General features: G+C 34.3%; 1 protein-coding gene across 1 annotated transcript; it reads left to right on the top strand.

Moving 5' to 3' along the window:
• The first annotated feature begins 57 nt into the window (after positions 1–57).
• LOC123563201 (uncharacterized) lies at positions 58–9,379 on the top strand. Its single transcript, XM_045355878.2, has 4 exons — positions 58–251; positions 3,622–3,698; positions 6,169–6,304; positions 7,929–9,379. Exons 2-4 carry the CDS (start codon positions 3,633–3,635, stop codon positions 8,354–8,356), a joined length of 630 nt encoding a protein of 209 aa, XP_045211813.2. The 5' UTR covers positions 58–251; positions 3,622–3,632; the 3' UTR covers positions 8,357–9,379.
• Positions 9,380–15,525: the final 6,146 nt, after the last annotated feature.

The raw sequence follows: 15,525 nt of genomic DNA, 5'->3' as shown, positions 1-15,525 counted from the left end.
ATTTAAGAAATTTGATAGCGTGCATATTTTTTCTCTTTCTTTATCAAACAAGTGTACTATCTTTTGAACTTCCTGTATAAAGACGTTAAAGTCGCATATTTATATCAATGTAAATTACACCACAATCAGTTCTGTGTTCTTTGTGCAATATTTGCTAACATAGTTTTATTATAATAATGTGGATTGTGCCTTCTCGTTCTACAGTGGAATTAAGTATCTCTCTCTCGTTCTCATTATAGTTCAGTTTCGAGGTAAGTTTTGCATTTTTATAATGGAACGGTTGTTATTTAGGTAACGTTACACGCCAGTAATTCAATACAATTTATACTGTATAACAATTTAGTTAAGCAAAAAACGTATGGCTTTAATGGCCGTGATAGTACAAGTTACTACCTATTTTGTGAGAATAGGTTCCAGTGCCCACGTAATGACTACCGTGATCGCACATAAAGGTCACCACGTGGATACGTAAAGGCTACCACAAGCGCACGTAGAGGTTACCACGGGGTACTTTAAGGCTACCGTGTGCGCATTTAACGGCTTAAACGGGGGTACGTAAAGGCTGCCGCGCGCACACTTAAGATATATATTCCGTGTCTCTTTTGTACCACAGTACCATACTTTTTTGTAAATCAATAGATTCTGGTACTATCCACTGACTGCCACAAGCTTCTAATAAAAATCGCTTCTATATTTGCTAGAGAATTAATTTTAATCTGAATAAAAAATACGGTAATTTAATAATAATGGGCGTGTTTAGTCGTTAATGATATTAACACTAACAAATGTACAATAGCAATCAAAAGATTATAGAATATGAATGACAATTTTTATCAGACGTATCATAGTCCTCGTAACTGTATAACTGTAAACATAAAGTAGATATCAAACGTGACCTACATTTTACACTAAGTCTTAAAATCATCCTGACTAGAGGTAGCATCCGGCGTGTTCAGCACAAGTTCAATTTCCAGAGCAACGGTCTGTTTTTTATGTTATGTTTACTTAAATTAGTATGCTTCAATAAATATATTGTATAATGATTGATTTAATACAATCAATAGCTTTTTAACCGTGAAAGTACTGGTAAGTATAAATATCACAATATTTGTATGAGAGATGAAATGAGAAATAATGTAGAAGTGTGTTGCGCATTCTAATACACTTTTTGAAATATTAGAATATTTTTATGGAATACACACGTGCAAATGAAATAAGTAATGGTATGTAATGCTTTGCGCCCAAAATTGTTTGTCATTGTAATTTGGGACTCGGACTTCAGGTGTCTACCGACAAAGTTGGCGAAACTAAAAATACCGTTGACGAAGAAAAATGAATGATTGTTTCATTTCAACACTTAGAATTGGTAAGTCACACTTGACTGAGCAACTGATCGAGAAAACTGTTGTCATTATAAACTGGCCAATCAGACACCTTGACTATAGAAATAACCTTAAACGTTAGAATTATTCTTTCCGAATTGAGGCGACTCTCTGGCTGAACTCGCTCCGCGGATTACATATTACTAAACCCGGGGATGGAATACTGGCGTTGTTGAAACATGCCAAGCATCATATTTGGGACAAAGGTTAACATACGTCGTTACCTTCTAATGTATGGTCAATAAGTAAAAACAAACCCATTGCGTCCCTCTCATTGTGCGCAACAAATTGACGCATCGAATGCAAGGATGTCACACGAGATTTAGGACAGATACAACTAAATGACAGCTATGAATTACTTGATCAATGTCCATTAGGTTTGTTGTGTGCGGCGACGTAGACTGTTACAACATGAAATCAATACATTAGGATGTTAAACAGAAAAAAACGACAATATCTGAATAAGGTAGTGACAAGGGTTCCGGTAATCTGATATCTAGACAACCACCCCAATAACTTTGTGATAGAGTATCCGTTGGGGCCTCCGTTATTGAGGGGATTCATCGATATTGGTTTGAGCCTTATTAGGGGCGTTAAATTCTTCATGTGAGGAAGCCGTCAAGCTGGCTTACGAAGGCCGTTGGTTCTACCCATATGTCAGCTCGTGATGAAATAATGCAAGGAGGGGTGCCTGAGGTCTTCCTCCATCATCAAAGCTGATAAGATGCCATATGACTATAATTGTGTCGGTGCGATGTTAAACCCAACAAAATAAATAAATAAATATAAGTGCGGAATTTTAATTTTAGAAACAGATACTTAAGTGCCGGTCCATAGCAAATCTAGGTCACAGGAGCTAAAATATCCCTTTTTCTAACTGAAAACCTTAAAAATCGTTTTGTCTGAAACGAAAAGGCCTAGGCCTTTGATATTTGGTATGCAGCATTGCCTAGATGTTCTCTATCAACTTTGTTCAAGTTATGCCTCTGGAGTGAAAAGAGGCCCTGCCCGTGGGTCCCAAGTTTTACACAGACTTATATAGGAATTTTTTTTTAAAAATCTTCTTGTCTGGAAATACAAGGCCAAGGCCTTTCTGTATTTGGTATCTAACATTGCATGGTGATGCTCTACCAAGATTGTTCAAAACATGCCTCTGGAGTGAAAGTTACCCCGCCCGGGGGTCACAAGTTTTACGTACATTTATATAGGAAAAATAAACTTCCTGTCTGAAACCGCTAGTATTTGATACTTGGTATTTAACATTGCCTAGTGGTCCTCTAACAAGATTGCTCAAATTGTGCCCCTGGGTTGAGAAGTTGTTCCGCCCGGGTGTCACTTGTTTTACATAGAGCAAAAGCCCGTTTAACTCTGCAATGCTTGAGCCTAAGCCTCTCCAACTAATAGGGAGCTTTGACCTGAAGAATAGATGACCTTGAAGTCAAAGGCCAAAGTCACTGTGACCTTAAGTAATAGAAAAAGCTTATAACTCTGCAATGTGTATGACCAGGACCCTCAAAGTTAGTAGATATATTGGTACAATAACATTAAAAACTGTAATCCCAAATGGATATTAAGATAATGAATAAAATTACATCTCATTTTTTTCAATGGAAAAATTGCGCTGTCTGGGTATTGAAGCCCAGCCGCCTTAGTCCCAGACCGCCGCACAACCACTACGCCATTCTTAGCAGTGGTTCTTATCTAAAGGAAAAGCAAATCATGCTGGTTTCCTCATTTGATAGATGAGCCTACAAATTGAACTCTTAAGTGTCAAAATCAAACTATATTTACAATGAGCTTGTTTTCGAGTCAAACTAACCCAGAATAATTGCGTTACATTTGTTACAATTATATGTTTTGTCACAAATTCATTTAACAATGCAAATTTGCAAAACTGTTATTACCTTTATTAAATTTTGCCCGTTTTGATTTAGAATTGATACCATTCCAAAGCTACAGGCAGAACTTTCCCTTTGGTCGGATTTTAAAATATCATGATTATCTTTGAAATGGATACAAAAAGTATCAATTATATTTAAATCAAAAGCACTAAATGGCATTAAAGGGGTGGGGGATGGGTCATTATGTGTGCAACTCACTAAATAGCTTTGTATCTTACTTTTGTATATACATTTTGTGAAATTACTGTTAAACTTAATTACCTTATAAAGAGTATATAATAAATCCTCAGACGTACCCATTTACAGATTGAATTATAATTCATTTTAATACATTTCAGCTGAAGCAATCATGAGACATTTTATATCAAGGAACCTTAAAAAACCAAGCAGTGGCATTGGAGGTGTTTTGGTCTCTGTATGTATTTTCCTGTGATTTCTTTGCATTTATTTAAAGATTATTCCTCCTTAAACACATGATGTGACCCTTAATTTCAGAACTGTTTTCTTCCTGTACATTATTTACAATATTAAAGTATCACGGCTTCAGTCTGCGAACAGCTGATATAAAATAATTTTAAAGAAATCTATTTCTTATCAGAACTTCAATGGGTGGCATCATATCTAACAGACCGCTACCAAACAGTATGCATCGATGGCAAACTCTCTGAACCAGTCTTTATGAAATTCAGTGTTCCTCAAGGATCTGTTCTAGGCCCAAAATTCTACACAATGTACACAAAGCCAGTCGGGTCCATCTGTAGAAACCACGGTCTAAACCACCACTTTTATGCAGATGACTCCCAACTCTATCTATCGTTTAAACCAGTTGACCAAGCATCAAAGGCAGCCACAATCACACGAGTTGAACAATGCCTAAAAGAAATCATCTCATGGATGAATTCAAACATGTTAAAATTGAATGCAGACAAAACTGAAGTAATTCTTTTTTCGAGTCAAAAACACTCCAAACATGTTGAAAATCTAGAAAGTTGGCGAATCGAGCATAAGACCATCAAAAACTGTTCGAAACCTTGGTGCTACGCTTGATTCGAACATGCACATGGACCATCATGTTAATTCTGAGACTCGAACATGCTACGGCCAAATACGACACGTTGGTCATATTCGACCATATTTGACAACTGAAGCCACAAGAACCCTGATAAACTCGCTTGTGACCTCACGATTAGATTACTGCAATGCTCTTTTGTACGGCGTGCCAAAATCAACAACGAGCAAACTGCAAAATGTCCAAAACACAGCTGCACGTCTTATTACGAAAACATCCCGTTTTGAACATATAACACCAATCCTTAAAGATCTTCATTGGCTTCAAATACAAAATAGAATCAAATACCAGATTCCCATTCAAACATTCAAGGCCTTGCATGGACAGTCGCCGGTGTATACGAGAGACTTACTGGAGCTGTACGTGCCAACTAGAAATCTGAGGTCAGCAAGTGCAGCAACAACCCTTGTGCCACAAAAAAGTCGACTGGTTACCTACGGGGATAGAAGTTTCAGGGTTGCCGCCGCAAAACTATGGAACTCTCTCCCTGACAATCTCAGAAAAGATTCATCACTTAATTCATTCAAAAGAGCTCTCAAAACACACCTTTTCAAAATTTTCTACAACACATAGATACCAACTGTGACTGTTTCTATCCATAATAAATATGCCATTGTTATTTTTGTAATACAGAACTACGGCAAGTCATTCGTCGCTGACGAAGATCTCTTAACTGTACAATTCATCATGTAATTAACTAAATTGACAATCTAGCTTTTATTTCATCATGTCACATTTTAAGGGTTATGACGTTCTATGTGTGTGTTTTTCGCAAGACTTCAGTTTCACTTGAAGTGTGTGGTATTTCTATCTAATACAGTACATGATGGCACCATTTACCGGGAGGTTGAACCGCTATATGCAGCCCGTCTGGGCGTACCAGATGTTTAAAGCACTGGTATTGGCAATAGGGGTAAAACGACCTCAAGGGTGGGGTGCGGTCATGGCTGATTGTTACAATAAGGCTGTAAATATTATCATTGTTCATTTATGATATTGTTGTAATAACTATTACTTTTTATTATTATGTACAACGCCATTGAATATATCATTTATAAAAAAGGCGTTTTATCAAATTGTTCAGTTTCAGTTTTGTGATTGCATATGTCATGTGTTGTTATTTTCCTACATATCTGCGATGTGTCACATGCTTAATTGTAAAGCGCCTTTGAACGTATATTCCATATGAAAAGGGCGCTCAACAAATCTGGTATAATAATAATAATAATAATAATAATAATAACTCGGTTTTAATTTGCAAATTTCTATTTGTTTAATCTGACTCAATCCCGTTACCGGAAAAACTTAAAATATGCATTGAAATTAGTCTATAAATACCATGAATGTTTTAATAAGTTTAGACTGAAGGGCTGGAACATGCCTTTTTCGTGTTACAAAATCTACAGAATCCCGAACAACTGGTAGGTGCTATAATCTTGAAAGGACGAGGGTCCAACGTATCACGAGAGATTCTATGAAATACAACTGTGATTTTGTTTTCTCGTCACTTCCACATATAGTAAACTTCATATTCCACAATTATGAGGTGGGATTTGGGCATAAGGAGCGGATACATACATTTAAAGTCATATAACTGCACACTCTAACTTGTCCTGCTTGTATCCTTGCAACAAATACTTTCAATTGTGCAAGGATTGATACATTTTGGCCGTTAGATACATTAATACATTTTGGCAGTTAAATCACATTTAATGTAATTTGATTCGTAATTACTTTTGCAAGCTTTATAAGTTCTATACTCTTATATTGATGACATGCAAGAAATGTCATAACTTCGTTTCTTCTCTAACTCCAGAAATTTTTTGTCAAGAAAAACAGAATATTTGAGGCAGCTGCTGCACACTTATGCAACATAGAACCAGAGCACCAGGTGCTTGAAGTAGGATTTGGACCTGGGCTTGGTTTGAAAGAAGCATTCAAAAATGTGTCAAGTAAGTAAAAAAGCAAGACAAGTTCTAGATATGTGGATATTTTGTAAGGAGGCAGCTAGACTTTAACATGGCGGTTGCATAATAAGTGGTGTTAATTATTGACGTACATGATCTACGAATCATACAACAAAGTATCCAGTATTACCCACAGTATTTCCTAGATTTTCAAGGCAGTACCCACTGTTCTGCCTAGGACGTACAAATAATGTCATCGTTCCGGCTAGTCTTAGCTGTACACAGTTATGTGATATAAAACCAAATAATCTTGGGCTTAAAATTAGTTACTGTCCTTGCTTTGCATGCTGCTTTTGAAAACCATTCTGAGGAAGAAATGTTGCTTCTGGTCATTTACAAAATCATTGTAGACTGAGACTTGTCCATAACTAAAGACCCTAGCTGTGGGTTAATAGAAGCTGACGAATGTGTTGGAAATGCGAGAGGTGAAACAAATGAAGATAAAAACACCCGTGGTGCATATTCATAGGCAAGGATACTGTAGATTATCCTTGAACGAAATCCCTTGAACACAAAAAAAACAACTATTTACAGTTTAATTAATTGAATTTATATCCTTGCAAAATACGTAGGTTTATGAACGATTGGGCTATATTTTGAAAGCTTTAACAATTAAAGGGCAATAACTCCGCTGTTACTGAAAAGGACTTGACGCTTGCACCATCTTCCTATTGTGATCTATATCCGACTTACATTATTTCTTTTTTTTATTAAGTTTAATAAAATCTATAAAGGAGCAATAAAACTGCAGTTACGGAAGAAATCCAGACGAAAAATCTGCATTCACTACTGGTCTAAATTGATCTTTTTTTTCTTAATTTTATGAAGTTCCGTCAATAGATTACTTGGTGATGTGAGATTTTATGAATTGTAAAACAATTAAAGCCACTTGCCGGTAAATTGTTTGAAATTTTTCAACATGTTCATTTTCACCAGGTTTGGCATTGAATGTATATAGGACACTGAAAAAAATGATAAAATGGGTGAAAATAAAAGTTGGATGTTGGTAAAAATGCATAAAAAGTGTAAACTTTCAGCATTATGTCAAAAACGTTGCAAGGATTTACTGCCTTCTGCACAATATTTTTGGTTATTTATATGAATATATTGCAAAAATCTTATGTCAATAAGTTTGTTCCCCTAGTCACTTTCAGAGAATTCACTTTTTATGGGGTTTTTTTGAGAGAAACTATTTTTCGCCTAAAATCCCTTGGAAGGGAAATATTTGTGGAGTTACTTAAAGTCTATAACGTCTTACTAACATCCTTATGAAGGTCAATAGGTTTATTATATACAGTCAAAATCCATGCTTTAACCAAATCAAGGGGAAAGCTCTGCTTTGACTGGGTCAAAGGGGATGTTACTACATGCGAGCTAAAGATATGTGCTTATAATGATGTAAGATTATGTGATTCCAGCTAGAGACATTTTGAATTATAATCATTTCGATGGATGGAAGTACGCACAAACATTTGGGTTCTGCCAAAAACAATAATACACTCGTGATATTCCTGCATAAATCTGTATGAAACAAGCCATATTTTACTTTACTTCTTGCTTTTCAAATATCTTTATGCTATTGCTATTTATCAAACTTGTTCTCTTTCAGAGGGTTCAGGTGCTGTTCATGGCATTGACATCTCACAGAAGAGTTTCAATTTAGCAAACAAAAACTTAAAGCAGGAAATAGGAACTGGAAAAATCAAATTACATCTTGCTTCAGTGACAGAGATTCCATACGACTCGTGTACATTTGACAGTATATTTCACTGTAATTGTTATTATTTTTGGCCCAACATGGATGATGCAGTCGCAGAATTGCATAGGGTCATTAAACCAGATAAAATAATGGTTGCAACCTTATCGCATACCGGAATGAAAACGGTTCGGAAAATTGGATTTATGCAATACGGAAATATAGATCCAGAGAGGTATATGACTTCTCTAGAAAAAAATGGTTTCTACGACGTTGTTATGAAAGAAATTTCGTTCGAAGACAAGAAAGTTGATGCGATTATCGCTAAAGCAAGAAAATAATTCTAATTTGGAGCGAGCGTTAGAAAGCCTTCATATCCGTTTAGTCGCCATATGCCATGTAAAAATGTAGGAACATTGGTATTTTCAGAATTTAAGGAATGACTGAAGCTGAAAATGACATTTAACTAAGGTACTGTATATGATGTGTTAAGAATATTTTTGATAATTAATATTGTGCAAGCCGTAAAAAGAATTGAATTTTGGGTCAGTAGAGTGAATGTGAAGATCATGTTTACTAAAAATAGAACAAAAACATTTTCCACTCGATAACTTAAGTCTCGATTAATGAATTGAAATTAAACTTGGCATGTTAGTAGCTTATAGAAAAATCAATGCCGGGATTGCATTTGGGGTCAGTAGGATTAGATCCAAGAAACTTGGAAAAATTCCACCTTGGCGCAGTAATCTAGAGCGTTGGGCCAAATCTATATTTCGCACTGCGGAACGGATTGGTTGCGCTTCAAATCCGACAGTGCCTTACTGTTTTGTGATAAAATGGATTAAAGTAAAAGGCACAATTATTAAATCAGATATTTTTTTGCTGGAATCGTCATCAAAGTTTGGGATCCGTTCCTTTCGTTCGGAATGAGATATTAGAATAAAATTTATAGCTTATACATGTACTAAAGCCTAGGGTGGGATCTCGAGATTTTTGGCGTCAAGGTCAAGGTCACTGAGATTAAAAGTAGAAACAACAGTTTCCCATGAATAACTTTTGTTTGGATTAATTCAACTTATATAGGTATAAAGGTAGCTTATAGAAAAAGCAATATATAATGTTTTAATTTTTAAGTGCGACGGACGAGTGGTGGTTCTTATTTTGGTCCAGGCTTAACCTTTTTCCTTTTTTTTTTGGTAAAAAAGAACCATTTAGATACCATATAGTCAAGGTCCAAGGCACAGTCTCTAAAAATTGAGTTTTTGACGGTAACTGGGCTCACTGTTACTGAAAACGAATACAATATTACGGACTGATTGATTGATTGACCTGTATATTGAAAATAAATAAATATTTCCAATGTCCATCTTTCACTTATATATTTTATCTTTAGATATTTACTTAAAGTCTGCACAAACAAATACCTTTTGTGTATTCATTAAAAGAACAAACAAAAAGGGGGAACAATGTTTTATTTTGTTTGGGTGTAGAGTAACACCGAAACGACACAATTAACGTCATATGGCGAATTCCCCAGCTTTTATAGGTGGGAAAAGACCGCAGGTGCCCCTCCAGGCATTTTGTACGCTTTGGAGAACACCTAGAAAGAGACACCGACCTTCTATAAGCCAACTGGATGGCTTCGTTGCATGGATAATTTTACAGAACAGAACAGAACAGAACAGACCTTTATTAAGACATACATAAATCACATCGTCTAAACACATCTTAAAGCATTTGTAACATGTCACGTGTATTTGCATTTGGTAATAGTGTAACATACAAATGAAAAGTTTAGTCATATGATAGAGGAAATATGAACATGTACATGTTCATACTTATGATAATAATGTGAAACGAGAAGTATATTATATGGTAACAGAGGGCGAACATATTAAGTAGGATTGTTTAAAATAGCATAATATATAATGATTCCTTGACATAACTGCATAGCTTTATTAACTCAATTTTATAAACAGAGTTTGAAAGTTGATGGTATTTGAAGACGGATGGGTGAATATGATAATAAAGCTTTATGTATTTTGTCTGATAACAGTATAACATGGGCATATAAACACAAAATAATACTCAGCTTCAATATCAAGTTGGTTACAACATTTACAATAACGTTCGTTACGAGGGGTATTGTTTCTTGCATATCTGCCCGTTTGGATCCTTAATGGATAGGCAGATACACGCAACTTACAAAAATACAAACGATTCTTCTTTGGTAACATGTTCAAATATGTTTCATAATGCTTTTCATTTTTAAATACCTTATATCAAGAACAGTACTATAACTTAAGGACAAACCATTCCCGTTTAAATGTATCTATAACTCTATATCTAAATACTTGCACATATGCATAAATGTTAACATTATGTACATCGTCAATTATATCTGCAAAACCATAATCAGTTAATAGTTTTCTAACGTATGTAACCCAATTACAATATCTTTTATTACTATCTACTAGTGCTTGGATCGAAACTTCACTTGAGGTGTATTTGATGCCTTCTAGGTTCTGTATTATGTTACTCATGTGAAGTATAGGGTTATACCAAATCAAAAGAAATAGAACGAATACATCTGAAACTTTGCAAACGGTTATTACAAGTTAAAATTAACACACATTTTCTATTTGTATATGGGGAACTCGGTAGATATTCATTATATATTAGTAGATATGTGCGTATTATTAAGTACTGGTTGAAATTATCAAGAACAAATAATTCATTGTTAAAAGTTGCATATATGTAAAAAAGAGTAGGAACAGATATGTATTACATTGTTAGGCGGTATAAGTTATCGATGAATGTAAATGAATACGTGGCTCAAAGGATATGGCGTTGGCAAACAAACTTGCTTTTAGAGGTTCGAGCCTTAGTAAGTCCAACATTTTGAATTTTTTTTAAATCGTTAGTTTCAATGTACATTGAATGAGAAAATTGTGTAGTTCATTAAATCGATTACTTAATGATGTGTTAGTTAGTCAAAATACTTGCCTGTTAGCTTTAGTTACCAAGTAATAGCTTCAATATGTTACAAATATAGTGATGATGCTCGCAAAGTAATCGAAAATGTTCATTCATTTTGCTTCGAGGAGAAGACAAATAATGGGTTGAAAATCCCATAGATACGCAGTATAGAGCGTGTTTCAACACTTACCAGTGCAAGTAGGGTTCTTTTAAGAAAGAAACTTAGAAGAGGTCAAGTGTTGCTCCTTTTAAAGTTATATCAGAGACAATCGTTATCTATGTCTCTGGTTATATGATACGTTTTGCTATAGACGAAAACCAGTTTTCCTGTTGCAGGTCACTGTGACCTATTAGGGATCAAAGTTACTGTGACCATGACCTAATGACCTCAAAATCAATAAGTCATCTTCAGGGTATGATCATCCTCCGCCTATCCGAGGAATGTAGCCCAAGCATTTCCTATTTACTGAATTTCAGTTATTAAAAATGTTCTACCACTGCAACAATTGTACACAGAACTTAATTGGCCCTAGTGAAAGCTGCCAAATTAGCATCTTACCATTTTGCGAGAACCTCACCTGACCGGTTTGTTCGTCATTTGGGCCCAAAAGAATAGCTTCCGAGAAGCTTTAGAAAAGCTTAGAAGAAAATCCAAATCGAACGGACGTCTGTGGAAGTGAAAAAATATATATCATTCTGTTTTTCGGCGACGCCGTCTAAATTCGTTTTCGTTACCTATGCCACGTGACTTCAGTTTGCAAATCAAACTACTTGATAATGCATTATAGATAATTTATCAAAATGGAAGATTTATGAAACACTCTGCCTGATTGGACGAGAGTGTCAATTTCTTTCACTCTGTTGATTGTGCTACGCTGAGTGAAATATAGACAAAGCGTTTATCCTAAACGACGCTGTTCACAGTTTTAAAGGTAACTTTAGCTCAGTATAGTTAGCAAGAATATTGATATATCTCAAAATGATAAGTAAGTTTAATAAATATGATAAAATCCTGTTCAAATACAAACATATATGAAATTAAAGAAAGAGCTGAATTCGGTCTGCGTATCACATGAATAAGGGTGTGATAAGAGTCTTTTATGTAGAGAAGTGTTTTTTAAAAGATTTTCCTTGTTACAATTGTCGTCTGTATGTGAAAAGGTTTCTTGCTTTTGTGACTTATTCAGATTGTATATTAAAATGAGTACTTGTTTGCTTTGATATATTTGTTATAAATTATTTAACTGATTTTTGCATATTAAAATGAGTACTTGTTTGCTTTGATATATTTGTTATAAATTATTTAACTGATTTATTATATATGAATATTTTTCTTTAGTATGGTATGCAAATATTGAACTCAGTTGAAATCTGTTTCATTATATATATGCTATATAATGACTGAATCTCATTACGCTGAAATGAAGGTACGCTGCATACAGTTTATCTATGTGATATGACTACGGTCAAACTTTGCTTATGAAACAGAAATATTGAAATAATTACAATTGTATGTTTTGCTTGACCTTCACTTTTTTCGGCGACGCCGTCTAAATTCGTTTTCGTTACCTATGCCACGTGACTTCAGTTTGCAAATCAAACTACTTGATAACGCATTATAGATAATTTATCAAAATGGAAGATTTATGCAACCCTCTGCCTGATTAGACGAGAGTGTCAATTTCTTTCACTCTGTTGATTGTGCTACGCTGAGTGAAATATAGACAAAGCGTTTATCCTAAACGACGCTGTTCACAGTTTTAAAGCTAACTTTAGCTCAGTATAGTTAGCAAGAATATTGATATATCTCAAAATGATAAGTAAGTTTAATAAATATGATAAAATCCTGTTCAAATACCAACATATATGAAATTAAAGAAAGAGCTGAATTCGGTCTGCGTATCACATGAATAAGGGTGTGATAAGAGTCTTTTATGTAGAGAAGTGTTTTTTAAAAGATTTTCCTTGTTACAATTGTCGTCTGTATATGAAAAGGTTTCTTGCTTTTGTGACTTATTCAGATTGCATATTAAAATGAGTACTTGTTTGCTTTGATATATTTGTTATAAATTATTTAACTGATTTATTATATATGAATATTTTTCTTTAGTATTGTATGCAAATATTGAACTCAGTTGAAATCTGTTTCATTATATATATGCTATATAATGACTGAATCTTATTACACTGAAATGAAGGTACGCTGCATACAGTTTATCTATGTGATATGACTACGGTCAAACTTTGCTTATGAAACAGAAATATTGAAATAATTACAATTGTATGTTTTGCTTGACCTTCACTTTTTTCGGCGACGCCGTCTAAATTCGTTTTCGTTACCTATGCCACGTGACTTCAGTTTGCAAATCAAACTACTTGATAACGCATTATAGATAATTTATCAAAATGGAAGATTTATGCAACCCTCTGCCTGATTGGACGAGAGTGTCAATTTCTTTCACTCTGTTGATTGTGCTACGCTGAGTGAAATATAGACAAAGCGTTTATCCTAAATGACGCTGTTCACAGTTTTAAAGCTAACTTTGGCTCAGTATATTTAGCAAGAATATTGATATATCTCAAAATGATAAGTAAGTTTAATAAATATGATAAAAAACCTGTTCAAATACCAACATATATCAAATTAATGAATAAGCTGAATCATTTAACTGATTTATTATATATGAATATTTTTCTTTAGTATGGTATGCAAATATTGAACTCAGTTGAAATCTGTTTCATTATATATATGCTATATAATGACTGAATCTCATTACACGGAAATGAAGGTACGCAGCATACAGTTTATCTATGTGATATGACTACGGTCAAACTTTGCCTATGAAACAGAAATATTGAAATAATTACAATTGTATGTTTTGCTTGACCTTCACTTTTTTATAGGTGTGACGTCATTGTCCAAAGATTCATGAATAGCGAATATGCATTTGTTAAAGTGGGATCAGTTGGCCTATTTTAGAAATAAATAAAAATAATAAATAAAAAAAATCCTTTAATTGATTTTTTCTCATGTATTCTAATCAAACTTGATTTGTAGCATCTTTATTAGGCCCGCAGCCAACTTTGTTCAGCTGGGACATTTGACCCCTTTTAGGGGCTGCTAGAGCTAAAACTAGAAATGCCTTTATACAGCGTCTCATGAACAGCTTGGTGGATCTTTGTCATACTTGGTCTGAAGCATCATTATAAGGTCCTCTTCCAAATTTATTTATATAGGAACTTGGGCCCTATTAGGGACCACTATAGCTAAAAGTAGATATGCCTTTCTTCGCATTAACCACTAAAATGTAATGGATTTTTATCAAACTCGATGTGTAACAATATCGTAAGGTCTCCTGCTATTTTGTTACCAATGGGGATAGGGACAAATTTAGCTAAACATATAAACACGTTTAATGACCTCTTCTCATGAACCGCTTCATGAATCTTCATCAAACTACTGCTTTAATTATTCGTCGAAGGATAAACGAAACAAAATTGCAACCCTACGAAACCTGTGCGAAAAATTAAAAGAGAACCATTTAAATATTTAAAGTGCGGTGTTTAGTTTTACAATTTGAAAAATGTTAGATGAAAAATGAATGTTAGATGAAAAATTCATAAACTTCTTTCCTTGTTACAATTCGCCGACCATCATTTTTAAAGATATTTCTTGTTTAAATATATTTTTTTCAGAGATTTTTTATTGTTAATATGCTATTTGAAAAAGAAATTCTTAACATTTTATTTGTTCTAGTTTATTACTCGGTTTGTAAGCTTTATATGTCGAATTGCCGTCTTGTTTTGATCAAGTTATAAACATCTCCGACTATCGGGTGGAAGACACAGAAGCTAGGAAGAACTCTTCTTATTCCGGCAGATCTTCCGAACGGGGCAAACGAACCCGCCAGTTAAACAATAAATTCATTTAATTTAACGAAATACATTTTAACGTGATTCAATTCTATGCATATCTTTGAATACTTCGAACAAAGAATAGTAAATATATATATCTATATTTTTTTTGTTAATAACTGAACCGTTTCCAACATTTGTAACAATAGTAATACACTATATTTCTTTATTTTAAACGAACAATTATTTTCGTCTTAGAAGATTTCAAAACTGATTTGTGCCCATACGCATTTGGCCATTTTAGACTTGCTCACTGTAATTTGCGCTAGACAGTGAAATCTAACGCCGTAAAATAATATAATTAGTCTAAATCCTCCTAGTTTGAAAGCACTTAGGAGATTTCTTGATAGATCTCTCCAATAAGCCGTTATTATTATGCTGCAGAATCGAGTGTACCTGCATCAAAGAGGATGAAAGAGACGAATTATACCGTCGACGACTTTGACAATTGCGTTATTAGGAGAACAGTGAGTACAATGAATGTTCATTAGAAGATTTTACCTACTCTACAGAATTTGAAAAAAGGCCTTTCGTAACAACGTTTGCGATTCTAGTGGTAAAGAATATCATAAGCATCTTCAGCATCAAGGATTCACTTACCAGCGCTGCAAGCAGA

The sequence above is a fragment of the Mercenaria mercenaria genome, chromosome 2 (assembly GCF_021730395.1).
Source record: "Mercenaria mercenaria strain notata chromosome 2, MADL_Memer_1, whole genome shotgun sequence".
In the NCBI taxonomy this organism is placed as follows: domain Eukaryota; kingdom Metazoa; phylum Mollusca; class Bivalvia; order Venerida; family Veneridae; genus Mercenaria; species Mercenaria mercenaria.
The sequence above is the reverse complement of the archived record's forward strand: the minus strand, read 5'-3'. Positions and strand labels throughout refer to the sequence as shown.

What these genes read in the sequence shown, in the direction of transcription:
- LOC123563201 (XM_045355878.2), top strand. Translation starts at nt 3,633, where the DNA reads ATGAGACATTTTATATCAAGGAACCTTAAAAAACCAAGCAGTGGCATT. An exon ending in TTGGAGGTGTTTTGGTCTCT is followed by an intron (nt 3,699 to 6,168) that starts GTATGTATTTTC and finishes CTCTAACTCCAG; the next exon opens with AAATTTTTTGTCAAGAAAAA. An exon ending in AGCATTCAAAAATGTGTCAA is followed by an intron (nt 6,305 to 7,928) that starts GTAAGTAAAAAA and finishes GTTCTCTTTCAG; the next exon opens with AGGGTTCAGGTGCTGTTCAT.